At 39.6% G+C, this 27,761-nt stretch overlaps 1 protein-coding gene across 1 annotated transcript; it reads left to right on the forward strand.

Annotated features, from left to right (window-relative positions):
• Nucleotides 1–2,842: 2,842 nt before the first annotated feature.
• On the forward strand, nt 2,843–27,538 carry IL17A (interleukin 17A; the record flags this gene model as incomplete). Its single annotated transcript, XM_080805921.1, has 3 exons — nt 2,843–3,205; nt 25,914–26,110; nt 27,301–27,538. The coding sequence occupies 3 exons, from the start codon at nt 2,843–2,845 to the stop codon at nt 27,536–27,538; spliced, it is 798 nt and encodes a 265-aa protein (XP_080662047.1).
• Nucleotides 27,539–27,761: the final 223 nt, after the last annotated feature.

Consider the following 27,761-nt stretch of genomic DNA (forward strand, 5'->3'; position numbering starts at 1 on the left):
GAGTCCATGGGCCAGACAGGAGAAATTTTAGCCTACCAGGTCCAAGGTTCCGCTGGAGGGCCCGCTCATGGAGGAGATGAGCCCATCCCTTGAGAGTATGAGTTCAGAGTCAGACAAGTTGGGTTCAAATTCTGGCTTTGCCATTTGCTCTCTGGCTGTCTTTGTAGGGTCTATTTTACCTATTTAAGCCTTCATTTCCAAAAACGTGTAACTGAGGACTATGTGAACTTTAATTAGTGAGCAGTCGATAAATGTTAGCTTCCACTCATTATTATTTTTATCATTACCCAAATACTATATGCCAAGTTCTGAGGATACAGTAGAGAACAAAATAGAGATACACCTTTACAGGTCAGATACAGACAGGCAAATAAATGCATACTGAGTGTTATAAAACGGAGAGAAGAGGGTGCTGTGGGAGCCAGTGGAGAACAGTTAAACCCAAGCAAGGGGATGCTTCCCTTGGAGAAGTAAAATCTCCACTGGTAACTAAAGGATAAAAAGCTTTATCCGGGTGGAGTGTCTGGAACAGAAGGAAGAGCACCTGCGAAGCCCTGGACTTCAGACATTGCATTTAGCTTATGTGTAATAATGATAGCTAACACTTCCTGAGAGCTTAGTATGTGCCAAACACACTCGTAAGGACTTTACACATATAAATGCATTTGCTCTTCATAATAACCCCCATGAAAGACTATCGCAATCCTGATTTTACAGATGAAAAGACTGAGGCAGAACACCAATTAGGTCACATGTCTAAGGGCATAGAACCAGTAAGTGGCATAGCCAGGATTTGGCTCCAGAAACTTGACTTTCAAGGAACTCCTAGACTCTATCGTCTGGGAAGAACGAGCTAGAATGGAGTGGCCTCTACCAAAAGTTTGGAGAGACTCAAAAAGACCAACACAAACTAAAATACAGATCTGCAACCCCTTCCAAGAGCACTCAAGAATCAATGTTATCTCTCTGAAGTCCTCAGATCTAAGAATGAACCAGGGATTGCCCAGAACCCCTGGGGCATCTACAGATCAGACCAGCCCCAAAGGAAATGGCAAGAGCCATCTGTCACCACAAAGCCCTCTCTCAAAGAGTTCTCGAAAGCTCTGCTCTCTAGGACAGTAGCCACCACCTAGGTGTGGCTACTGAGCTCTCGAAACGTGGCCTACGGTACTGGTAGAACTGCATTTCCCTTTCATTATTGCAGCACATAAGACATTGTACAGTAGGATGTGTGTTAGCAAATATTGTCTTTTCTTACTTCTTAGTAATTTTTATATTATTGCTGGTTGAAATTATAATTTTTTAGATATACTGGATTTAATAAGATATATTTAAAATTCATGGTACCTATTTTTTTTTACTTTAAAAAAATGTTTAAATTACACATATGGTCCACATGTTCTCTCTATTGAACAGTGCTGGCCTAAAGGACCCCTGGAGGTTCCATTCAGAGTCACCATCCCATCATCAGGGGAGGGTCTGAGATGGATGATTTGGCCCCTCACACTCCAGGAGCTTTCCCCTTGTGCTTTGAATGTGTGAGCTGCTTGAGCTTGAATTAGAACAAGTCACAAAAATCAGCTTAAAATCTCAGCACAACTGGTTAAATCCATGTGTTGCAGTAAAAAGAGCACTGACTGGGACATCAGGCCACAGGGAGCTCATAAATTAGTCTTAGCCTTCACCAAATTCTTTTTTTTTTTTTTTAGATTTTGTTCATTGAGATAGGCGAGCCAGGTGGTGGGTATTAAGGAGGGCACGTATTGCATGGAGCATTGGGTGTGGTGCATAAACAAGGAATCTTGGAAGACTGAAAAAAATAAAATAAAAAATTAATTGATTAAAAAAAGATTTTATTCATTTCTTTGACAGAAAGAATGCATAAGCAGGGGTGAGGGGCAGAAGGAGAGGGAGAAGCAGACTCCCCGCTGAGCAAGGAACCTGACACGGGGCTCGATCCCAGGATCCTGTGATCATTACCTAAGCTGAAGTCAGACACTTAAACTGACTGAACCACCCAGTCACCCCCACCAAATTCTTTTTTTAATACTCACTATGATGTATTTTGTTGAAGAATAAATGATTTTTAACAGATCCATGTAGTCCTTTGAATAAGTGAGAATGTTCAAATATTCCACATCCGAGGTTAGGAATACCATTGAGAGTAGGAAAATGACAAAGGGACAATCTCTTGGATATCAGAGATACACAAAGCTTAATAAAGTAAGTTACATAAATTATACAGAGAGGACAAAATAAAAAACAAAAGAAATAGAAATTCCCAGAAAAAAATAGAAGGATCACGTGCTACCTCTAGAATCGGATCAAGAAATGTCAATGCTTGGCTCAGGCTAGGGGCTCTGCAATCCAGTGCAATTTTTCACCCCCAGGATCATTGGCCCTTTTAGAACTGCCATCCCAGAGAATCTCATCAAAGCCTTCTTTATGTCTATTCCTTAGGCTGTATATATGAAGGGGTTCAGCATGGGCATGGCCACGATGTACATCCCACTTGAGTGAGAGCTCTGGGTAGCAGTAGAGCTAAGATACTCTCCTAGCCTCATAGAATAAAATAAGGAGACTGGAGAGGTGAGATGCACAGGTGAAAAATGCTTCATACTTGCCTTGAGCTGATGACATTCTATATATAGAGAAAACTAACTGTTTTTGAGTAGGAGTAAAGGATCCCATCGAAGAGACCAACTACCAGCAACATCACTGCAAAATAGATCACCATGTTATTGAGAAAGGTGTCAGAACATGCAAGTTGTATCATTTGAGTGGGTTCACAGAAAAGGTGGGGGGCTGTACAGATGGCCACCACTGATGTTTGTAACAAGGAATGCAAGACACTCAGGACCCAGAACACCAGAGCCAGCAGTCCCCAGAGTCGGGGGTCCATGATGACCATATAGTTCAGGAAGTGACAGATGGCTACAAAGTGGTCATAAGCCATCACAGCCTAGAAGTTAGAAGTTGTCTAATCCTGCAAAACCATGAAAAAATACATCTGGCTGAGGCAGCCTTCATAAGTGATCACTTTGTTCTGAGTCTGCATGTTCCACAGCATCTTGGGGATGGTGGTGGAGGTGAAACAGATGTTTACAGAGGGCGGGTTGGAGAGGAAGAAGCACATGGGTGTGTGGAGGTGGGAGTCAGAGCTGACAGCCAGGATGATGAACAGGTTTCCAAACACAGTGATCAGGTACATGGAGAGGAAAAGCCCAGATATGAGGGGCTGCAATTCTGGTTCCTCTGAAAATTCCAGAAGCTGTAACTCTGAAATTCCTGTATAGTTTCCTGGGTCCCTATGGGGGAGGTTACTCTCCCATAAGGAATGTAGAAATAGTACCCAGAAATTCCTATTCATAGCTTCCCACCACCAACTTCTTTAATCTCCTCACACCTGCTTCCTCACTCCAGGTGGGCTAGATGCTTACTAAGGTCTGAAGACATTGTAATCTTTCATGATTAAACCAAGTATCAGAATCCATCCTGCTCCAGATCAAAGAAAAATCAGTCCACAATCACAACTCAGCAAGATAACATTCTGGAGACGCACTTGGCAGTGGAGGAGGAAAGCATGGACAGAAAGTGGGAAGGCCAGCCCAAGACCTTCACCCACTGGGGGGACAAAGTATGCACCCATCCACTTGAGGGCTCACACACCTCTCCCCTCCCCGACACACCCTCATTATCTGAGCATGCACAGGTATTAATCCAACCCTCAGCCAAAGACCCACCGAAAAGATGACACTTGAGACCATTCATTCATTCCCCTAGCAAGTATTTTGTGCCTTTTTCCTGTCCACAGGCACATGACAGATGCTAGGGATAGGATGTTAATAAGACTGAAAAATGCCTGCCCTCGGGGAGCTTAAATTCTGGTAGGAGAGACATTTAAGAAAGCGATGCGGAGGTAATTATTTAATTTAGTACAAAGTAGGAAGAAGAAACACTAGATGTGAAGACGGCTTAGAACAGGTGTCTCGATGATATTTCTGACACGCTGGGCAAGCCAATGCAGCTTAGCGGTGAAGAAATAAGACTCTGGGTGCAGTTCGGTTCAAAGCCCAATCAGACTATTAATGTCAGCGCTTTTCTTCTTTTAGTGTGGATTACTTACGATAACAGTGCTAGCAAGGACTCAATTCAACTCATTCATTTAATTCAATAAATTAAATAATGTGTACTCTCCTTGCTAGTAGTAATAGAAATTGGAACCCAGGTTTTCAGAAAGTAACTTGACAATATGTAACATGATTTCTGAAAATGTTCATACCCTATTAATTTCATTTTTAGAGTCCGAAGAAAATAATCTAAAGTGGAGACAAAGATGATCATTCTGTTATTATACAGAATTCTAGAAATAGTCTAATTACCCAATAATATGGAAACATTAAACAAATGATGGTATATTCACAAAAAGAAATTGGGGGAACTCATTAAAAATATTCACAAAGATTTTTAATCATATGGGGAAATATATATCAGACAATTTTTAATTTTTTTAAATGTCAGATATGAAATTATATATCCAGGCTAATTTCAGCCACATATGATGATAGACATAGAGAGATATAAATGCTGTGATGCTTTCATGAGCTGATGGGATGATTGGTGAATTTTTTTGTTCACATGAATATTTTTCTGCCGGTTCCTGTTTTTCAAAACGCTTATAGAAGTATTCTTTGCCTTAATGTTCTTCCAAGCTGGTAACAAGAGGTATGGGCATGTGACTGGAGATTTTCAGGAAAGTAATTGGAGCCAAATTTGAAAGAGTAGCTACAGGTCATGGAGCGCCTAATTCAAGCCTGCAATTCCAGGATTTAGGAATACAAAGGACGGAAAATGTATCATTTGCCCTTTCAATATTGTCTTCGCACACTTCCTTATCCTACCCTTACTCCCCGACTTCCTCTCCTGGCTTCCAGGGTGCCCTTGGAGTACCAGGAAAGACTCTTTGAAAGTAGCGCCCACCAACATGTGTTTAATTTCAATAAAAAGAGTTTCAGAGAATGGGCAAAGCTTGTAGGCAAAGACATTTACCTCCGACAGTGCCACTCCAAGCACTACCGTGACTGCCTGGTGACAGAGACGTGATGACCAGACCATGTTTCAAAGACGTGCCTTCGGTCTCCCCAAATGCAAATGCAGCCCTGGGCTGTGGTGTCTGGAGCTTTACAAATTCCGACTCCTTTCCCTGTGGACAACAAGAAGGTTTCACTCACCCACATGGATTTTCAATCTCAACTCTGATCCTTAAGACTCACCTAAATGTGGAGTGAATCTCACAAAAGAAAACCCAACAGTCTTGGTTTTCCTCAATCCCCACCCCACTTCAGGCTGGTTCGTACAGCATTACACCTGAGATCCGTGTATCTAATCAAGCAAATCTGCAACAATTTTCATTCATCAGCTGCTACATGAGAGTGACAAAGATGGGTGTGGCTTTCCAAGAGGGTCCTCGCATCTCTGAAGATTCTTTTTATTATGGAAGCCTGTATTCTGATGACCATGAATGCCAGGGGTAAACCCAGACTCGGGCCTGGCAGTCCTTGGCCCAGTTGCGTGAAGAACATACAGGAGTACCCTCGGCTTCCTAATGTGTTACAGGCAAGAAAGAGGATTGTTTTTTCCAGGGTTGTGCTAAAATGCTGGTACTCTGCAAAATCTTATGTCAAAGGCATCTAAAGAACAAAGCACGCAATCGCATCCATTTCTATGAAAGAGTCTTAAAATTTTGGACAAAATGTTGTATCTTCTGACCATTTTTCCCTTCCATTTGTATCAATTGATATTAAATTAAAAAACATTTTAACTTCTATTAGAGATGGATCATAAAGTCTTTACTGTTCTAACAGGGAAAAGCTAATTTCAGTTAAATTCCATTCCTCCTTATATATAAGAGTTTATCTTTGATGTGTTTTCCAAGCTGCCTTTTTAAGTGCTATTTTGTTGGAAACATAAATTCAGAATCATTAGAATCTTATTCTTCAATATATCTTTCCCATTACATGCTGTTTTTCTTATATTCACAAGTCTTGAGAGCTTCTAAACCATCTGCTAACTTTTCATCAATGTGTATCTTTTTATTTCACGTAGGGACTGAATTGTCAAATTTTTAAATTTGGTTGGAAAATCTCTTTGTACGGAAATTACAATCCTTTTACCTCTCTCATTCTGTCAGTTGGTCATTATTGAGCTATGAGCTCTTTCATTTGCATAGTTTCTGTAAGTAAACTTGAAACTTTATTTTCTTAGAAAATAGGTCATAAAATCATCTTAACTGATACAGCCATTTCACTAACCTTCAAAGATTGACTGCTGTTGTAATTTGGTGGTTTAAATTATAGTATTAACCTATTTTGTTAGCTCAGCAACATTTGATCTTCCTCCTAGAGGATATAAATCATGGATCCTTCTTCCCTTAATAATTTTAATAGTGCCTCTCAACAAAGAAACTTTATTTACTTCTCCTTGTCCTTATTTAGACTTAATAGCCTGAAACCTGTTATTCCCCTCTTATACCTTATAGTTCTAATACAGGATCTAATTTACCAAAGAATTCCATTTAGTTCATTTGGATTCATTTATTTCTGAACTATCTCTTCTCAAAAAAAAAAAAAAAGGTCTTACTTTTTTATGATATTTAGAAGATGGGGAAATTAGAATACATTATTTCTACACTATTTCAGTTGAAATATACACTATTTCAAGGTATATTGTTTTAAGTATATGTAAATTTTAAGATTTTATTTATTAATTTGACAGAGAAAGTGAGCATAAGCAGAGAGAGGGGTGTGGGACTTGATCCCAGGACCCTGGGATCATGACCTGAGCTGAAGGCAGAGGCTTAACCAACTGAGCCACCCAGACATCCCTTAAGTATATTCTTTCTATGCCTAAATACTACCAACTCAGTTCTTCTTAGTATCTTGTATTTTTAAATGTTTTTTGTTTTTATTCATTTGAGAGAGAGGGTGAGAGCAGGGGGAGGGACAAAGGGAGAAGCAGACCCCCTATAGGGAGCCCGATGCGGGGCTCTATCCCAAGATCCCGGGAGCCAAAGGCAGATGCTTAACCGGCTAAGCCATCCAGGTGTCCCAGTATCCAGTATTTTTAAATGCTTATAATGAGCTCGTCACATTACCATCTATTAGCACTTAATCAATTATAGATGAAGAACCATGGCTTAGGAAGTTTGCATACTTTACGTCAAATTGCATAGAGAGTGGAAGAGCCAGGATTTGACCCAGGTGTCTGATTCCAACAACACAGTAAGAACCTAGGGTTTTAGAGGAGAAAATAAACCACACACAGATAAATGTCAAATCACTTCTTTAACAAAAGATACACACAATACATGTCCTCAATTGAATTATGTGGTGAGGGTTTATTTTGTAAAAGCTCCCCAATCCATTTTATGGTGGAGAATCACTGCTCTAGGAAGAAAGAGAGCAAGAGATTTGTCAGAAGCTCAGTGAGGCATTATAGCCTCATGGATTTGAATATAACAGAAGGACAGTTAGGCTATGGGTGGGTATCTGGAGTGGGAGAGCTGTACGTGAAGGACATACATGGAGGGGAGCTGCAGGAAGAGGGCTCTCCTCCTAACCGCACCACGTGTTTCCCATCACCCGGCTGCAATAGTACCTCTCATCCACCCCACTAAACCCTATCACCTTCCTAAGTTTCCTGCCCTTCAACCCAACTTAGATGCACATCTTCAAAACGTCTTTACCAAACACTAGAAGGAGAAATTACAATAAACACAAGGAACACAAAGGAAAAAGGTTGAACCTAGAAGATAACAAGAAACTTAAGAGAGCTAAACTTGAGTTACAAATCTCTTAATCGACAAAATGTTCTACATACAGAGGTCACTGTTCTTCTTTCCACCTACAAGGATACTCCCACCCGAAACCATTCTGGTTGGCCCTGTTAAGAAGGACTTCAGTGCCCTCCAGAATTCAGTTCTTAATCTTTTGAGCATGTTCCACGGGGCCCCTGCTTCCTCCAACCAGAATTTCCATCCTATCTCCAAAACCAGTGCTCTGAAACAGCCCAGACTGGGGTTGCCTAATCTCTAACTTCTGTAACTGAGAAAATCCCTTTTCCAATCTGAGCCTAAATCTTGGGCACTCTGACACTCAGGAGGTTCTAGGATCATTTAGTACAGATTACTCCTGGCCGGTGCTAATGACTGGTTCAGCCTTTAGTGACACTTGCTTTCTGCACCTTGAGTTTCTCCACAGTATCCAAGCAAAGGCTTCATCACCATGGTGTGGTGCGAGGTGACAAGTTTCATCTTGGCAGCACTCAGTCCCAACTTCACCCTACCTTCCTTTGGCCAGTCAAACCCCTAACCGAAGCTTCTTCTTGTTGAACATCCTATTTCTCTTAATGAAAGTGATGGATCCTCACCCCTGAAAACACATGCACATACACATGAGTCTTGCAATTTTGCAAGTTCACAGGTCTCCTGAATCCTGTCCATAGACTTCCTAGAAATCCATGGACCCTAAATCAAGAATCCCCATCTCAGAACTTCCCACCTTGCCCAGGTCCTAGTCTGAGAAAGATACATGGTTCTCAGCTCATGTGTAAACAGTGATGACTATCATCCCTCAACCCTGTCATCCATTTCCCTCTCAACTCTTCTCTTCCATAATGAATTGTTAGCAAAAGTTTAATCATTTAGAACTGGACCATTTTTAAGCCATTTAGCCATATGATAGTCAAAAGGTGAGAGATTGTCTCACCTTTTGTCAGAAGTTATTTACAGGAGCAAAGATTTGCTGAAAGAATGGGAGCTCTATGTTTGCAAGACAGAAAACTATCAGGGAAGCAGTTCGGGGAATTATAAAAGACATAGATAGAGAAAGGGAGTCCCTCATGTGGAGGATCTTGATGTACAACAGAGAAGTCCACACTTCATCTATCCCATAATTACTTTACATAGGAAAAGTTTTGATTAGAGCAATGGTTAAGGAAAATGAATGTGGTTTTGGTGAGCAAAGTGGGCTGCAAGGAGGAAGGTCCAGAAATAGGGAAGTCCGCAGTAGGAGGCCAAGACTGTTGAAACAGCATAGGGAACCGGGGGTCCAAACAAATGTGAAAAGAACTTCTCCCACTACATGGCAGAATGACACCAGAGAAAAATAGAACTCAGTAACAAATTGTAGTTGGCGACAGGACTCAGAAGAGAAGTAGCAGGGGAAGAGAAAAAGGCAATGAGAAGTCAAAGACAATGAAAAATTGTGGACCTCATTAACTTGGAAGATATTCCTTAAAGATAAAATGAAACAAATTAATAGAATTTATAAATGTGGGGAGTTTGGTTAGAAATAAGAGTAGGGGCGCCTGGGTGGCTCAGCCGGCTAAGCGTTTGCCTTCAGCTCAGGTCATGGTCCCAAGGTCCTCAGACAGAGCCCTGAATTGGAGTTCTCTGCTCAGCCAGAAGCCTGCTTCTCCCTCTCCTACTCCCCCTGCTTGTGTTCCCTCTCTCGCTGTCTCTCTGTGTCAAATAAATAAATAAAATCTTAAAAAAAAAATAAGGATAAATTTCAAAGGAGTTATAATTTCTCTCTTTCTCTCTCTCTCTCTGAATGTGTTTAGATAAAGCAGAGACACTTAGGCAAGTTTTCAAGAACACCTATTGATAGGATGAGTTCTCTGGGTTGTTTCCATTTTCCATTCTGTAAGTCTGAGTCTAAGGCCATGTTTATATGCTGTCCATCTCTTCAGATGCAAAATCAAAAAATTAACCCATCTGGATACAGTAGTAGAAATAAAGTTGTATTTGGCAACACATAGGCAAAACATTCTGATAATCTTTTCTTCCTTCAGGTGTCTTGTTATTTTATGGATACATCCTACATGAAGCAATTTCCTTAGAATGAAACTTGTGGCAGGCAGATCTTACCTTCTTTCAATGTGCTTCGCAACGCATAAAAGTTTGAGCTCCTATAAGAATTCATTGTGGCTGATGACTAATATGATTTTGATGGTTGAAAATAATAATACATAATATTTGTGGGTCTGTGCAAAAAACATTATATGCAGTATATCTTCCAATCCTTACAATGACTTTGTGATGTAAGTATTATTATTACTGCCATTTTAAAGATGAGGAACTTGGAGTTTAAAGAATATTAAGTAACTTGACTAAGGTCACAGATGAGTCTACCTCAAAGCTTTCCTATGTATTTGTGAACTCTGAGTGTGTCTCAACCACTGCTTCTTCTAAAACTAATTCTTCCTCCTTTTTATGTAATAACAACTCAGTAAGTGTTTAATAGAGGATAGACGGGATGGGTGGATGGATGGAGACATTAGATAAATTAGGACAACCAGTGGGCAATATATTTCTGCTGGGTCACAGCTTCCAAAAAACAACAGCATTTCTAGAGCCTTCCTATGTATACACGAGGCACCCTGCCAAAGTGTCTCTTCTGGCAACAAGCACAAAGGCAGATAAGTTGAGTTTTTTACCTCGGTCAAATGGTCTGTCAACCACTTCCTTGATGGCTGTTTACTCATCACATCTAGCAGCTGCTCTGTTGAGCCCACATACGACCCTGGTTCCCGCTGTCTCACTTTCAGGTATTAAGCTCACCACATTTGGTCTCCATGTTTAATGCAGCAGATCTTATCAAAAAAAATTTTAAAACCACATAGGTTCATCAAGATCTACAGAGACTTATATAAAACATATAGTTACTTTTAAAAGTGACAGATAACAGGTCTGCATCTAACCTTTTCAGGCAGGGGGACGATCCTGAGAAGATAACAAACAGGCTTGTGTTAAACATCTACCATATATGTTTTATATAACGCTAAGAGCTACAACTTAATAAGTTTAAGTCTCACAAAAATAGATCAAAAATATTTTATATATAAAATATAGATATAATATATGGATATACACATGTATATGTATAAATTATATAATATATAAAATAGCCAAATTATGGAAACAGTCCAAGTGTCCATTGACTGATGAATGGATTAACAGGATGTGAGATATGTGTGTGTGTGTGTGTGTGTGTGTGTGTGTATGGCATACATATATATATATATAAAATGGAGTATTACTCAGCCATTAAAAAAGAATGAAATTTTGCCATTTGCAACAAAGTAGATGGAGCTAGAAGATATTATGCTAAGCGACATAAGTCAGTCAGAGAAAGACAAATACCATACCATCTCACTCGTATGTGGAATTTAAGAATAAACAAGGAAAGAGTAATTTATTTAAGAGTAATTTATTTATTTAAGAAATAAACAAGTAAAGAGTAAAAAAGTGGGGAAGCAAACCAAGAAACAGACTCTTAACTCTAGATAATGAATTGATGGTTACTGAGGGGAGGTGGCTGGGGGAATGGGGCTAATATGTGAGGGGGATTAAGGAATGCACTTGTGTGATGGGCACTGGCTGTCCTACAGAGGTGTTAAGCCTCTGTATCATACGCTTGAAACTAATATTACACTTTATATTCAAATAAAAATTTGAAAAAATAATAAAATTGTGATGCCATCAACAAAATAAAAACAATCCTTATCATTCAGGTTGAGCAGGAATAATAAAGCTGAAAGAACCAGGGTTATCTGGGCCAAGATTTGATGGAACGGATGAAACTACTTTGTCACCTACGGATGTTTTTCCTCTATCCTAGGAGGAAATTTACTTAGAGTACACAGGCCAGTTAGAATGTCTTCCCAACCCATAGCCCTTTTGTTTAAGAACAGAGCAAACTGAACTACAAGGCTAGACACCCCCCCACCACCACCAGTGGCACTGGTTTTACCACGTGATCCTGCACAAGGATAGCTGATTGGACACATGACTCAAAATAAGCCAATCAGACTCTCCTGAGACTCTGACTGGCATCAGAGAAATGCCTTTCAGTGGACCTGAGAATGTGTGAACATGGAAAGCCAACAGTGTAGAGAAAAAGTATCCACAGAGAGAGTAACAACATCGTTTAAGGAGAGGATGACTAAGGGACCAATTGCTTCACTCTGTTTTTTAGCTCTTGTGCCAGTGCTCCTAAATGCTTGCTGTAATTCTTGCCCTTGATTTCCTCAAGCCACCTTTATATTCTTACAGTTGTTTCACGTTTTTGCTTCAGCTAGCTCAACTGATTTCTATTGTAAAGAAAGAAACTACATAGTCTGCACATTTTCTCAAAAAAATATAGACAATAATGCAAAAACTTGTATATGTCCTATAGTAATAATAATATGTAGTTGAGCAAAGATGTAACTAATAAGATATTTATCACTGTATTAATAGTGAATAATTTGAAATGAATTTAAAGTGCATTAATAACAGACTAAATAAATGAATAATGGTATATAAATAAAATCGAACTTTAACCAAGCATGTTTAATAATATGTACATCAGACATTTTTCAAAATCAGTTGTTCTTCATCTACTATCATCTTACACTCAACATCAGGTTCATGAGGCTTAACTCAATTCCAGTCTAATGTTTTAAACCCTGACTCCTGCAAAGTTTGTCTCCATAGTTGAAATGTATTATGACGGTAATGTTCTAGTTCTTCAGATCAAACAGAAAAAAAAAAATCTGATTCACAGTCAACATATAATATGCAGTTCTCGTGCTTAAGTTCTACTTCTTCCGATGCCCCTGTTTTTAGGGAAAAGGAAAAGCAAATGTTATTGATCTTCTAATCAGAAGTTAAGCCAGGAAATTAAGCACTGATCCTCTTACCTGCATCCTCAGTGAAAGACAGAAATAAAGACACCTCTCTCTGCTCCCCCCTTATTTATTTTTATGGAAACCTGCACCTTGAGGGGAGTCTATATGTTAAAGGTATCTTAATCTAGACATGGTCATAGCACTAGACACTGAAGGATTGTCATAAAACAGACATAACAGACAATGGTAAATGGAAGAGGGTATACCTGCAAATAGATGAACAAAAGATAATTTGATAATGTTTAAGGCTTCACAATTTTTAAACTTCAAAAATAACAGAAAGTCACTTTTAGAAAGTAGGAAAATTTGTTGCAGAGTAAGTTTTTGTAAAGTTTCAATACCACCAACAAGTGTTGGTGAGGATATGGGGGAAAAGGAATTCTCACACACTGTTTGTGGGAATGCAAACTGGTACAGCCACTCTGAAAAACAGTATGGAGATTCTTCAAAGAGTGAGAAATAGAATTACTATATGATCCAGTAACTTTATTACTGGGTATTTACCCAAAGAATATGGAAACACTCATTTGAAGGAATACATGTACCCTATGTTTACTACAGTATTATTTATAATAGCCAAGATATGGAAACCATCAAGTGTCCGATGATAGATGAATGGAAAAAGATGTGGTACACACACACACACACACATACACACACGTGCACGCACACATGCACAATGGAATATTATTCAGCCATCAAAAAGAATGAAATCTTGCCATTTAAAACAACATGGATGGTCTATGTGTCTGTTTTTATGCCAGTACCATGCTGTCTTGGTGATCACAGCTTTGTAGTAAAGCTTGAAATCAGGCAATGTGATGCTGCCAGTTTTGTTTTTCTTTTTCAACGTTTCCTTAGCAGTTCGGGGTCTCTTCTGATTCCATACAAATTTTAGGATTATTTGCTCCAGTTCTTTGAAAAATACCGGTGGAATTTTGATCAGAATGGCATTAAAAGTATAGATTGTTCTAGGCAGTATAGACATTTTAACAATGTTTATTCTTCCGATCCAAGAGCATGGAATGGTCTCCCACCTTTTTGTGTCTTCTTCAATTTCTTTCATGAGCGTTCTGTAGTTCCTCGAGTACAAATCCTTTACCTCTTTGGTTAGGCTTATTCCCAGGTATCTTATGGTCCTTGGTGCTATGGTAAATGGAATCGATTCTCTAATTTCCCTTTCTGTGTTTTCATTGTTAGTGTATAAGAAAGCCCTGATTTCTGTACATTGTCTTTGTATCCTGCCACATTTCTGAATTGCTGTATGAGTTCTGGTAGTGGACCCTCAACTCTATGGTCAAATAATCTTCGACAAAACAGGAAAAAATACACAGTGGAAAAAAGACAGTCTCTTCAATAAATGGTGCTGGGAAAATTGGACAGCTATATGTAGAAAAATGAAACTCGACCATTCTCTTACACCATACACAAAGATAAACTCGAAATGGATAAAAGACCTCAACATGAGACAGGAATCCATCAGAATCATAGAGGAGAACATAGGCAGTAACCACTTTTATATCAGCCACAGCAACTTCTTTCAAGATATGTCTCCAAAGGCAAAGGAAACAAAAGCGAAAATGAACTTTTGGGACTTCATCAAGATCAAAAGCTTCTGCACAGCAAAGGAAACAGTCAACAAAACAAAGAGGCAACTCACAGAATGGGAGAAGATATTTGCAAATGACAGTACAGACAAAAGGCTGATATCCAGGATCTATAAAGAACTTCCCAAACTCAACACACACAAAATAGATAATCATCTCAAAAAGTGGGCAGAAGACATGAACAGACACTTCTCCAATGAAGACAACAAATGGCTATCAGACACATGAAAAAATGTTCATCATCACTAGCCATCAGGGAGATTCAAATTAAAACCACATTGAGATACCACCTTACACCAGTTAGAATGGCCAAAATTAACAAGACAGGAAAAAACGTGTTTTGGAGAGGATGTGGAGAAAGAGGAACCCTCTTACACTGTTGGTGGGAATGCAAGTTGGTGCAGCCAATTTGGAGAACAGTGTGGAGATTCCTTAAGAGATTAAAAATAGAGCTTCCCTATGACTCTGCAATTGCACTATTGGGTATTTATCCCAAAGATACAGATGTAGTGACAAGAAGGGCCATCTGTACCCCAATGTTCATAGCAGCAATGGCCACGGTCACCAAACTGTGGAAAGAACCAAGATGCCCTTCAACGGATGAATGGATAAGGAAGATGTGGTCCATATACACCATGGAGTATTATGCCTCCATCAGAAAGGATGAATACCCAACTTTTGTATCAACATGGATGGGACTGGAAGAGATTATGCTGAGTGAAATAAGTCAAGCAGAGAGAGTCAATTATCATATGGTTTCACTTATTTGTGGAGCATAAGAAATAACACAGAGGACATGGGGAGATGGAGAGGAGAAGGGAGTTGGGGGAAATTGGAGGGGGAGATGAACCATGAGAGACTATGGACTCTGAAAAACAATCCGAGGGTTTTGAAGGGGCAGAGGATGGGAGGTTGGGTGAGCCTGGTGGTGGGTATTATGGAGGGCACGTATTGCATGGAGCACTGGGTTGATGCATAAACAATGAATTCTGGAACACTGAAAAGAAATTAAATTTAAAAAAAAAAAAAAACATGGGGGTGCCTGGGTGGCTCAGTGGGTTAAGCTGCTGCCTTCGGCTCAGGTCATGATCCCAGAGTCCTGGGATCGAGTCCCACGTCAGGCTCTCTGCTCAGCGGGGAGCCTGCTTCTCCCCCTCTCCCTCTCTCTCTGCCTGCCTCTCCACCTACTTGTGATCTCTGTCTGTCAAATAAATAAATAAAGTCTTTTAAAAAAAATGGGTGGATCTAGAGAGTGTAACGCTAAGTAAAATAAGTCAGAGACAAATACCACATGATTTTACTTATATGAGGAATTCAAGAAACAAAACAAATGAACAAAGAAAAATAAAAAGAGACAAACAAACAAAAAAACAGACTCTTAATTATAGAGAACTGGTGGTTACCAGAGGGGAGGTTGGGGTGGGGGGGGGGTGAAATAAGTGAAGGGGATTAAGAATCCACTTATTTCAATGGTCACTGAGTAATGTATAGAATTGGTGAATCACTATATTGTATACCTGAAACTAATATAACACTGTATGTTAATTATACAGGAATTAAAATTAAAAAGAAAATTGCAAAAAAAAAGATGTCCCACTATCAGTGTTTTCAGTTTGTCACAGTGAAGAGACTACAGCCTTGAGAATCAGCCACATCTGTGACCCATCTCAGGCCCACCACCGGCAGACTAGGTGACTTTGAACTAGTTGCTGAAACCCACCAAACCTTAGTTCTCTTTTCTGCAAATTTGGATAGTAATATCCTATAGGATTGTTGTTGAAATTAAATAAAATAAATGAAAGATAAATATCGAAAACGTCTTGTGTGATGTTACAAAGGATATATCATTGACATTCATTTGACACCTACCATATGTTAGGTCACTGTTTTTCATACTCATATGCCTTTCTGTTTGTCTGTCTTTGTTGATGTCTTTAATGGCTATTGCCGTCGTAATAATATTACCTAGGATTTGTTTTTTTTTTTTAATTTCATTCATTATTTGACAGAGAAAGAGACAGCGAGACAGGGAACACAAGCAGGGGGAATGGGAGAGGGAGAAACAGGTTTCCCCTGAGCAGGGAGCCTGATGTGGGGCTCGATTCCACGACCCTGGGATCATGACCTGAGCTGAAGTCAGACTCTTAATGACTGAGCCACCCAGGCACCCTTACTTGGGATTTTTAAGAAGCTTTATAGATATCTACCAATTTATCTTCAACATTATTTTTATTATTATATTTGACTGTCATCCATCTGTGAATAGATTACCATACATTAAATTCATGTTCTTATAGACAGGACGGCTTACCCTCCTTACTAAAGCTGTTCACATCAACACAGTTTCTATTTATTTTACCAAGCAAAGATTGGTAAGGAAGTATTCTGACCCCAAATATTCACTCCTATGTCCACCATGGAAAGTACAAGGAAGAAAATTGCAACTCAGGGATGTCTGAGCAAATAAATCCTTTCATGTAATGATTTATCTGCCATACCATTAAAATAGTGAATAGGTCCCATTATCATTACACTTTTCATACTCCCGTAACTACCGAGAAAGCTTTGTTCTCCGAACCTGTCCTGTTGGGCCTCGTCAATAAGCTGTTTCTCTTTTTTGACCTTCAGTTGGTCTTGCTTCCTTCTGAGTCAAACCATCATCAAAAACTATTTGTAACTTGCTGGCATTAAGAATACCCAAAGGTCACCCTACTTTCCCAACCAAGCATATGTAACCCTGTTGGTCTTTCTCTTTCTTTGCTTTTACATCCTGATAACATCGCTAGTCAGCCAAATTCAGCAACTTTGGAAGTGCAGAACTCCACGGGAATTCTACTGAGCTAGGATTTATATTTATCGTATTGAACTCAACTCAGAGCTGCCATCCCATATACATTTATATATTTTCTATCTATCTATCCATCTATCATCATATACCTTTCTACACACAGACTAGGTTGTCCCTGCTCTGGGGCGGGGGGTGATATAGAGAAGTCAAAGACATAATTAAAACTTAGAAGCCACTAAAATATTCAACAATCAACAACTGGTTAAATGGTCTGCTGTTCCCTCATTGCTCAGGAGGTTAGGTGGCAAATCTGTTTCAAACACATGCACAGACAAAAAGAAGCTTATGAGGACAGCATGTTTAGAACACATTGTGAGGTGAGAAAACAGGTTACAAAGCAGTATTATAATATGGCCCAATTTCATTAAATATTTATACTTTCTTAATTGTATTTTTAAAAACTAGAACAATACACCTTAAATGGTCACATTTTGTAAAATTACAGGAGCAGTATACTCCAAAACTTATTTCTAAGAATTAGGATTATGGATTGATTTTGTTTTCTTCTTTTTGCTTTTCTTCCTTCCTTCACCCCACTATTTTGTATAACAAATGAGCATATATCACGTTCATGGTCTGAAAAAAACTGTGTGTGTGTATATAACAAATGAGCATATATCATGTTCACTCTCTGAAAAAAACTGTGTGTGTGTGTGTGTGTGTGTGTGTGTTGTTTGTGTGTGTGTACAGGTGTAGAAAGGTATATGATGGTTGATGGATGGATAGATAGAAAATATGTAATGTATATGGGATGGCAGCTCTGAGTTAATTTCAATACAATAAATATAAACTTGGAAATTCCTTTATTGTCAGCATAACAATATATAAACCAAAAGGACAAATTAATAATTTGTAGTGAGAACTACTCCTCTGTACTAATCAGAATGCCTGTATCCACCATCCGGGGCACTGGTTTCCAGGTTATCTAAGTATCTAAGAAGGCTACTTCATTATTAGCAAACAGTTTGGTAAGCACAGAATATGAATATAGGGTCTGAATTACCCTAGATGTGAGCCCCCTTCTACCCTGTTGTATCCCTAGAGCTCAACACGGTGCCCGGCATGTAATAAGTACTCAAGAAATATTTGTTGAATGAATGGCTATTTCATCCAGACCATTATGGAACCCTGAAGAAATTCCCCTACTTCCTCACAGAGTAGACATTCAAATGATCAGACAACTAGTATCCCTCGGAACCAATGGCTTTTTTCTCAAAAAAGTTTGACAATATCTGACAGAATCTCATGCCCTGACATTCTGATAAAAGTAAACATTTTAACAACATTCAGTGAGCATTTAATACACATATATATTACCTCCAAAACAGTATCTAATTCAGTCCTCACCACTCTTTATGAGTCATGTTTTATTGTTATCTCCATTTTGTAGGTATGGAAACTGAGTCACAGGTGATATAATTTTCCCAAGGACACACAGCTACTAACGTGGAGCTGGAATCTGATAATGGGAATGTGTAGTGTCAAAAACTTGTCCTTGACCAATATACTGAACAAGGGCCTTTTATAAGCCCCAGATGAAAACTTCCCTTCAAAATGTAATGATAAGGGGCCCCGGAGTGGCTCAGTCATTTAAGCGTCTGCCTTTGGCTCAGGTCATGATCCCAGAGTCCTGGGATCAAGCCCCACATCAGAGTCTCTGCTTGGTACAGAGCCTGCTTCTCTCTTCCCGCTGCTCATACTCTCTCTTGCTAATTCTCTCTCTAAAATCTTTTTTAAAAATGTGACAATAGGAAAAACTCCATCTCCTTTAAGAAATTAGCAAGCTTCTTCCTTTCTCATAGTGAGAACTACGTAACTGAGCATAACTACTTTTTTAATTTGGCTGCCAGGAAGCTCAGAGGCAAATGTAAATCTCAACTAGAGTAATTACATTGGGTTTTTTTGGACTTATGGGTTTTCTTTTCCTGGAACTTGACGTTTGAATCTGCATCCCCTGGGCCTGATTTATATTTTTCTCTGCTTTATTAATTGAATTTTTCTTGTAAGTTATCTCAAATTCTTCAGAGAATTTTGGAATAAGGAATTACAGCACAGTCATCTATCGATTTTACTATAGTTCCGAGTCACGAGTCACTGAGCCTCCACGGCTCCATAACATGCTCTGTACTGTATCCCCTGGAGAAGAACCAAGTATTGGTATCTTTACCAAATACCAATCTTTACTTGGTATTTATCAATACCAAGTATTGTATCTTTCGTTCCCACATTCTGTGGTTATCTCTAAATCACATTAGCTTCAAAATACCTGAAAAGAATATAAAGGTGCTCTCTTGGTAGGCCACACAGTGTGCGGTTTGTGCTGCTTATTTAATTTTAGACCTTACTTTAAGTGACATCCGTTTAGACTTGAAACTTCAGTCATTTGCTGACCTTGATTCTCAGGGTGTAAGATGAAGTCAGCATTACCAAAGGGAAGGCCACCGTAAAACAAATTTGCATGTGGCTGCTAATGTATAGTTACAGAATTCTAAATTTATTTGTTCGTCAAAGAAATGGAAAGTTTTCTGACCCACTTTAAATCACTGTTTCAGTAAAAGACTAGTGAGAAACCCACCTAAGGAAGAAGCTTGGTTTCCATGAGGTTCATAGTTATTACTCAAAGGAGAAATTGACACACTTATATGATGTGTTTGATTGTGGATTTTGATGTAGGGATTGGGGAAACACTGGTAGACTGCCACTGTTTCCAGATAACGTGATGTGAGATATCTCCTTCTGAGCTTCCAGGCATTATCTCAGTTCTTTGAGGCTGGGAAAGATGTGTAAAGAACAAGCCTCACTTATGAGATAAATGATAAAAGTCATTATGCACTATTTGGAAGTTACCAGGAACAGAATCAAATATCTCACATGGGTAATGTAATGGTTGTTTGCTGTTCTTTTGACCATTTGGTTGGTTTGGTTTTGGTTTTTTTTTTTTTTTGACCATTTGGTTTTTAAAGACGTTAAAACAGTTTTATGATCTGATTTCATCACATAAAAATAGTCTGGTCTAGACTACAGAGGAGGCAGCATCAAAAACCAAAAGTAGAAGAAATTAAGTTACTCAAAGGAGCTGTTCCCACAGGTCACCATCAGGAAGAGCAATCTACCAAGAGTTGGAACGACCAATGGTGAAAAAACAGAATCTGAATGTTGAAGAGGAGTCTGCCTCTCACCTCTCAGCCCTTACCAGCCCATTAACAATCACCCTGTTCAGATACCCTCATTGTCAATCATTCCCTCAATCCAGCATGTCATCTGAGGAAGAGAAATTCCTTCACCAGGGATCTCAGAGGAAGCCTCTCCCTACCCCCGCAGTATTCCCACCCAGCAATTCATCGTTCGGGATGGCCCTCAGAAACACAGACCATCGTGAATCCCTAACAGTGTTATGCTGGAGAGGAGCAATGATACTACCAGGCTGGGATTAAGATTGATGTTTCCTATTTAATAAATCATGTTAACTTCATATATAGTAAGTCCTGTTTCTCAAAGACAATAGTTTGGACCTCAATGCTGAACCTCTGGTACATAACACCATTAACATTTTGCAGTTGGGAGTAGATGATCTAGACCTTGATAAATTGAATCTAAATCTGGGTCTCAGTTAAATCCTGACTTTGGCAATTCTCCAAGGCCTTCCAGATGACTCTCTATTACAGACATTCTCCTTCCTTAATATCATATCTTCATCTAAAGTGTCTGATGTTGCTTGCTGTATGCTAGCCCAATTTCGAAGTATCGGCCTCCAGATTTAAAACTCAAGAGGAAAGGGACCTGGGTGGCTTGGTTGGTTAAGTGTCTGCCTTTGGCTCAGGTCATGATCCCAGGGTCCTGTGATGGAGCCCTGCATTGGGCTTTCAGCTCAGTAGGGAGCCTGCTTCTCCTCTCCCTCTGCCTGCTTCTTCCTCTCTCTCTACCAGTCGCTCCACCTGCTTGAGCTCTCTATCTGTCAAATAAATAAATAAAATCTTTAAAAAAAAAAAAAGGATTCCCTGCAGCTACTGTTTCCTTCTATTAGATCAAAAATCAAGAGAAAAGGAGTCTTGCTATTGATGTGCATGGCATTAAATAAATTGGCATGCTTGTCTTTTTACAGCTATTGCCTTTAAATGATAATACACACTAATCACTAATGATGGCACAGTGCCACCTCCTATACTGAGACAGACTATTGTTATTTTTTATTTAAAAAGGCCATAGATGGGGCGCCTGGGTGGCTCAGTGGGTTAAAGCCTCTGCCTTTGGCTCAGGTCATGATCTCAGGGTCCTGGGATCAAGCCCCACATCAGGCTCTCTGCTCAGCAGGGAGCCTGCTTCCTCCTCTCTCTCTCTCTGCCTGCCTCTTTGCCTACTTGTGATCTCTGTCTGTCAAATAAATAAATAAAATCTTTTAAAAAAATAAAAAGGCCATAGAAAAGAAATTAAAATACAGTATCACGAAGATGATTTCATTGTGGTAAGCATAGCATAACATATAAACTTATATAAACTTGTAGAATCACTATGTTGTACACCTGAAAGTAATGTAATGTGTGTGTCAACTATATTGAAAGGAAGAAAGGAAGAAAGAAAGAAAGAAAGAAAGAAAGAAAGAGGAAGGAAGAGAGGGAACAATAGTATTTCAGTGGTAACTTCACCACCCAAGCAAGATTTTTTTCAAAATTAGCTTATTTATTTATTTTATTTTTTTAATGACAGTCTTAATTTTCCACTACATCAAGACAAAAGACTCCACAATACTCTCTCCTGAATGCAAAAGGAAGAAAATTTTCTTCTATCTCTCACATTGTTCTTTATTATAAGTAGAAAAGAATAAAGTTTGGTGTCTTAATAATGCCAAAGAGCCTTCAAAATCCTTTCCCTAAGTCAAGAAGGCCACAGACATTTCACCAGTATCATCCCCTGAAATTCACCCAGGATTTTGGCTCCCAGGAGTATTTCCCGGTCTCCAGCAGCGGACCTTCTCCTCACCCAAGTCCCAACTTCCAATCTGAAGTTCCCCGTGTCCCATAGACGTCTGTTTTCCAAGCCCTTAAAGAAGCAAGAGTGAGAAACCTGAGGAAAATCACAAAGCAAAATAATGTGCTGCTCCTATTTGCTCTCCCACTATTTTTTTTGGAAAATTCACAAATAATCAAAGATTACCTGATGCAAAAAACCTCATTCTACCATGAGAGAAACTGAGACTCAAGGACATGAGGTACCCAAAGGCATGGGCAGTTAATGGCAGAGCCACAATGAACACAAACATGCCTTCTTGTCCAGCGTCCCAGGCATCCTAATTCTTAATCCAGCGTTCCCAGCCCACCCACCCCACCCCATCTCAACAGGTACTCAAACCTGAGCCAGCGGCTTCCGTAGACAAATACAGAGAAGGAGCCTCCCCACTCTTCACACCTCCTTTATACTTCTGGCCGTTCCTCTAGGAGGCACAGGCTTCCAGCTCAGGTGGGAAACCAGACCTACTCAAGGCTGGGCACACCCCACTCTGACCACCACTTCAAAATAATCATTTTTACACTTTTGTGAAAACCCACATTTCCCCAGACTTATTTTAGGGATTGGCATTTCAAAAGTTGGCGCACAGGCTGGATTTCACTGGTATAGGAGGCAGGCAATAGGGGAACTAGACTCAGCCTTCCCGCCTTGGCCATCAACCAAAAGAATTGGCAGCAAGCACATTCTCCTCCACCTCATCCTTGCCTGAAGGCAAAAGGCAAGAAATTCTCCACTCTGGGGTGGTCCAAAATCAGCTATAACCTTGTCATACAACAAAAGGATCAGGATGGAGAGTGAAGGCATTTGATCAAAATGGTTATTGGAATACAGTTGGGTCCCAAAAAGAATATTCAAAATTCTGAGCTAACTAAACAACATTCATACTGTCAACCGGTCAAAATATTGAGCACTTACTGTTTACCAGACATCATGTTGAAGGATTACAGAAGAATCTAAAAATGGAAATAAACATATGTCTTAAATATGCTTTTTCCAGCCAAACAAAATAGAGTACAAAATGAAGCAAAAGTTATTATAGAGGTAGGTATAAGCTATGTGTTATGGGAGCTGTTTGTTCCAACTAAGAAAATCAAGACAGACCACCAGACCTGAAGACACATTCAAACAGGTTCTGGAAGGACAAGTAACACTTAACAGAGGGTCATTTCAAAGATAGTACCTTAGCAAAAGGCATGGAGGCATTAGAGGAAGGGGAATCAGGACCTATGAGTTCAGGTCATACAACATGGTCCCCTCACTCCTTCATTTCCATCTCACTCCTCTTGAAGAATGGCATGAGTTAACAAGTTGCTTGGTAACATGCAGTGTTAGACATGCCTTTAATATCAAACCTCACATCTCTTGAACCTAGTTATTAGTTTTTTAAGCAGAGTAAACATTCAACAAAGCAGGTGTTAATTCAGTGAAATAATATACCTTCACATCATTAAATTTTTACTCACTTCTCAATTGTTTCTTTACATGGCAAGACCTTGAATAGTTTCTAGAATGGACTCCACAACGTCTGTCTAGAGAATCCGGTGAGGAAAGGAATTATCCAGTGGGAAATCAAGGTACATGATATCAGAAGACTTGAACGTTATAACAAACTTTCATTTCCCCATGAACCATTAGAATAGAGCATAGCTCTTATGACATCTTCATATGTGCCCATAAGTAAATGATATTAGCTCATCTTAGTCAGCTTCTGATAATAGTTCCTAGAATAATGAAGAAAGGACATAGTCTTTCAAAACATGAATTTCTGCCCTGTCCATTTTCCTTCAAAGTAGATACTACCTGTCACAAAGGGGAGGTTCTTTTCTGACCTCATTTGAGGATGGAACATTTAACTAAAATGATGTCTTTCCTTTACCCACCTCAATACGTCAACGTAAGTGACCACAGAGGAGCAAAGCCTTATAAAAAGGGGCAAGATAGCGCTACACTCTGTCCATCTTGAAGCAGGCACAAGCCAATCCAACTCCAGTCATCTGGGAAAGATTACAATGGCTCCTGCGACAACTTCATCCATGGTGAGTCCTGCACTAATGTGCAATACTTCTGTTGATTTGGACCAGATAATATTTCTGGACCGCAGGCATGAAATTCTGGATTCTAACTATGGAGATCCAAGAATGCTGCATACATAGGATAGGATACTAAGGCTTTGGTAGATACTCGTCATTTTATAGCATTTTCAAGAACTGATACACATCAGTTTGAGCGATGAGATTAAAACTGAAAGATAGCTAGATTGGGGCTAAACCACATGGAAAGTGTCACATGATGCTGTGCAGTGAGAAAGAATGCTTATTGAAAATCTGATTTTCTGGGGCACTTGGGTGGCTCAGTGGATTAAAGCCTCTGCCTTTGGCTCGGGTCCTGATCTCGGGGTCCTGGGATCGAGCCCCACATCAGGCTCTCTGCTCAGCGGGGAGCCTGCTTCCCTCTCTCTCTGCCTGCCTCTCCGCCTACTTGTGATCTCTCTCTCTCTCTCTCTGTCAAATAAATAAATAAATAAAAGAAAATCTGATTTTCTGAGTACAAGGAATTTAATATGATTCTCCAAGAGTATTTTTCTTTATTCCATAATAAAATGGAACAGTATCCTTGAGGATTTAATTAATGGCAACACTGACTTTCTTTTCCATTATTCTATTATTATACCACAAGCTTCTTTTTAAAGATTTATTTATTGGGGTGCCTGGGTGGCTCAGTGGGTTAAAGCCTCTGCCTTCGGCTCAGGTCATGATCCCAGGGTCCTGAGATCGAGTCCCGAATCGGGCTCTCTGCTCCATGGGGAGCCTGCTTCCTCCTCTCTCTCTGCCTGTCTTTCTGCCTACTTGTGATCTCTGTCTGTCAAATAAATAAATAAAATCTTAAAAAAAATAAATAAAATAAAGATTTATTTATTGGTTTGGGTGGGTTGGGGAGGGGAAAAGGGAGAGAAGAGAGAGAATCTCCAGCAGACTTCCTGCTGAGCATGGAACCTGATGCAAGGCTCAATCTCACGACCCTGAGATCATGACCTGAGCCGAAATCAAGAGTCAGATGCTTAACTGCTGAGTCACCCAGGCGCCCCTATTATACCATAGTCTAATACACCAAACCCACTTAGAAGTGTAGAAAGGTCTTTATAGAAGTGTAGAAGTGTAGAAGGTCTTTATATTTTTGAGGTCTATATATTTTTTTATATTTTTGAAATATTTAATTTAATTGATTACAGAATCAATATGTGTATATATGTAACTTTAGAAAACCTGGAAAATATACATAGAAAACATACGGGAGGGGACAAGTTTGGGGTTGAATGTCTGCCCAGCTTTTCTCACATGAACACGGATATGATAATACATGCATTTTCTACAGCCCTTTCTTCTAAGGCAAACATTTGACTTCACATCGGGTTTCACAGAATGCTAGGCCAGAGACCGATGACTTGCCATTTTTACTAAAATTACTGCCAACCAATAAAAAAAGGTGTCTCTCCTAATTCCAAAGAAGAATGTTCAAGACTAGTAAACACTCCATGGTCTTATTTCAGTCATTATTTTCATCATATAACCAGTCTTTCATCAAAATGATCCAAAAATTTATTATAGAGCGCCCTGGAACATAGTATGTTCTCCATGATTAGCAATACAATAATCTTTAAAATTTGTTGCCAAAAACCACATGCTAATCCGATATCCTACCTTCTTTTCCCCATTCGTTTCCAGGCACTGCTGCTGCTGCTGAGCCTGATGGCTATTGCGAAGGCGGGAATAGCATTCCCACAAAATCCAGGATGCCCAAACATTGAGGACAAGAACTTCCCTCAGCATGTGAAGGTCAATCTGAATATCCTTAATGGGAATACGAACTCCAGAAGGCCCTCAGACTACCACAACCGATCCACGTCACCTTGGAATCTGCAGTATGTAATGGCTCCCAATAAAAATCTCTGTATTGTTCTAACTTTCATGCAAAGGACTGCCAGTTAAGTCACCTTGAAGATGATTTTACTCAGAATCATCTGTCAAATCTGGAAGGGCTATTGTGCAAAGATTCTCAAATTTTATTCTACAGACTTCTTTGATGCACAGGACCACCTCTCCCCCATACTACCTACCCATTAGGTCTCACTGTCACCGACACCAAAAACCCACTCATGTTATTCATTATTCCAATATTTATGATACCTCAAGTCTACTGGAAATTTATTTTTTTTAATTTATCTTGGGGATTAATGCTTGAAGTCTCTTTAGCAGACCTACCACTGAGATGATTTGTTGAAAATGAGTAGTAATTAACTGGGATTTTTGTGCCTTTCTTTTTTTGGTCATATTAACAGGGGAATAATATGGTTTAAACCCAGTGAAGGAAATATCATGTTGGATATTTGCGCCCCTTTTTGAGTCAGACAGCCTTGATCTATATCACCAACAGACCTATATCTGTTGTCCTCTTAGTACAGCTAATATTTAGACCCCATTAAGATTAAATACAAAATGGTTTTTAGTATTTCGATTTTATGCAAAAACAAACAAACCAAAAAAACCCTTCAGTTATGTGGTGACTATAGCCTCCCATTACTAAGAATAGTTCAAATAAATCAAGTCAAAAGTCAAAACAAGTCATTCACTCAGCTGGAGGAGAGAGGGAAGAGAAGGTTATAGAGGGGCTTAAGCTTTTGTTTCCAGCCCTTTGTGTCAGCTCTGGGCTCTATCCCATGACCGTGCTGTCAGATAAAATTTTGATCCTTTCCCTGCTTCAAAGGCAGACTTCATTCAGTCAGATTAATGGCTATCATATACCTACATGATTCCCTTGGCTTTTCTCTATCATATATACCTTAAGAAATTGTCCTTTGTATCAAACTAAAATCCCCTCTGCGGTCTCATCTACCTTATTTGGTTCATTCTTCAAAGAAATTGGGAAAAACTGATCATTCTTTTCTATAACATTTCACGTGCCTACAAATCCAGGCTTTCCACAAACTTTGAGAATGTGCAATGCCCATGCTCTGTCACCCTGTGAATGTGCCTCCCTTTATTTATTCCTGTCTGATTTCCTCCCCGCTTTACCAGATACTCACTTTCTCCCTCGTTTTTGTCCCCCCTGCAGCCGCAACATGGACCCTGAGAGATACCCCTCTGTGATCTGGGAGGCCAAATGCCGCCATCTGGGCTGTGTCAGTGCTGAAGGGAAGATAAACTACCACATGAACTCCGTCCCCATCCAGCAAGAGATCCTGGTTCTGCGAAGAGAGTCTCAGCACTGCCCCCACAGCTTCCGGCTGGAGAAGATGCTGGTGGCCGTGGGCTGCACCTGCGTCACCCCCATTGTGCGCCATGTGGCTTAAGAGCTTCTGGTCCCAGCTCCCCAGCACCATTACTCTTTCTGGGGAGCACACCCAGCCCCATTTCTGACCAAATTCAATAGGCTTCTTCAATTAGTTCATCCAACTGAAGTTTCAGAGAGAACACTTTTTGTGCAGAGATAGAATCTGAATGATCTTTCCCTCTCTGCAGAGAGGAAAGTTTTGACTGAGTACCAATTTGCTTTCAGTGTGCTTTTCTAAGGGC

This window comes from Martes martes, assembly GCF_963455335.1.
Source record: "Martes martes genome assembly, chromosome: 6".
Lineage (NCBI taxonomy): Eukaryota > Metazoa > Chordata > Mammalia > Carnivora > Mustelidae > Martes > Martes martes.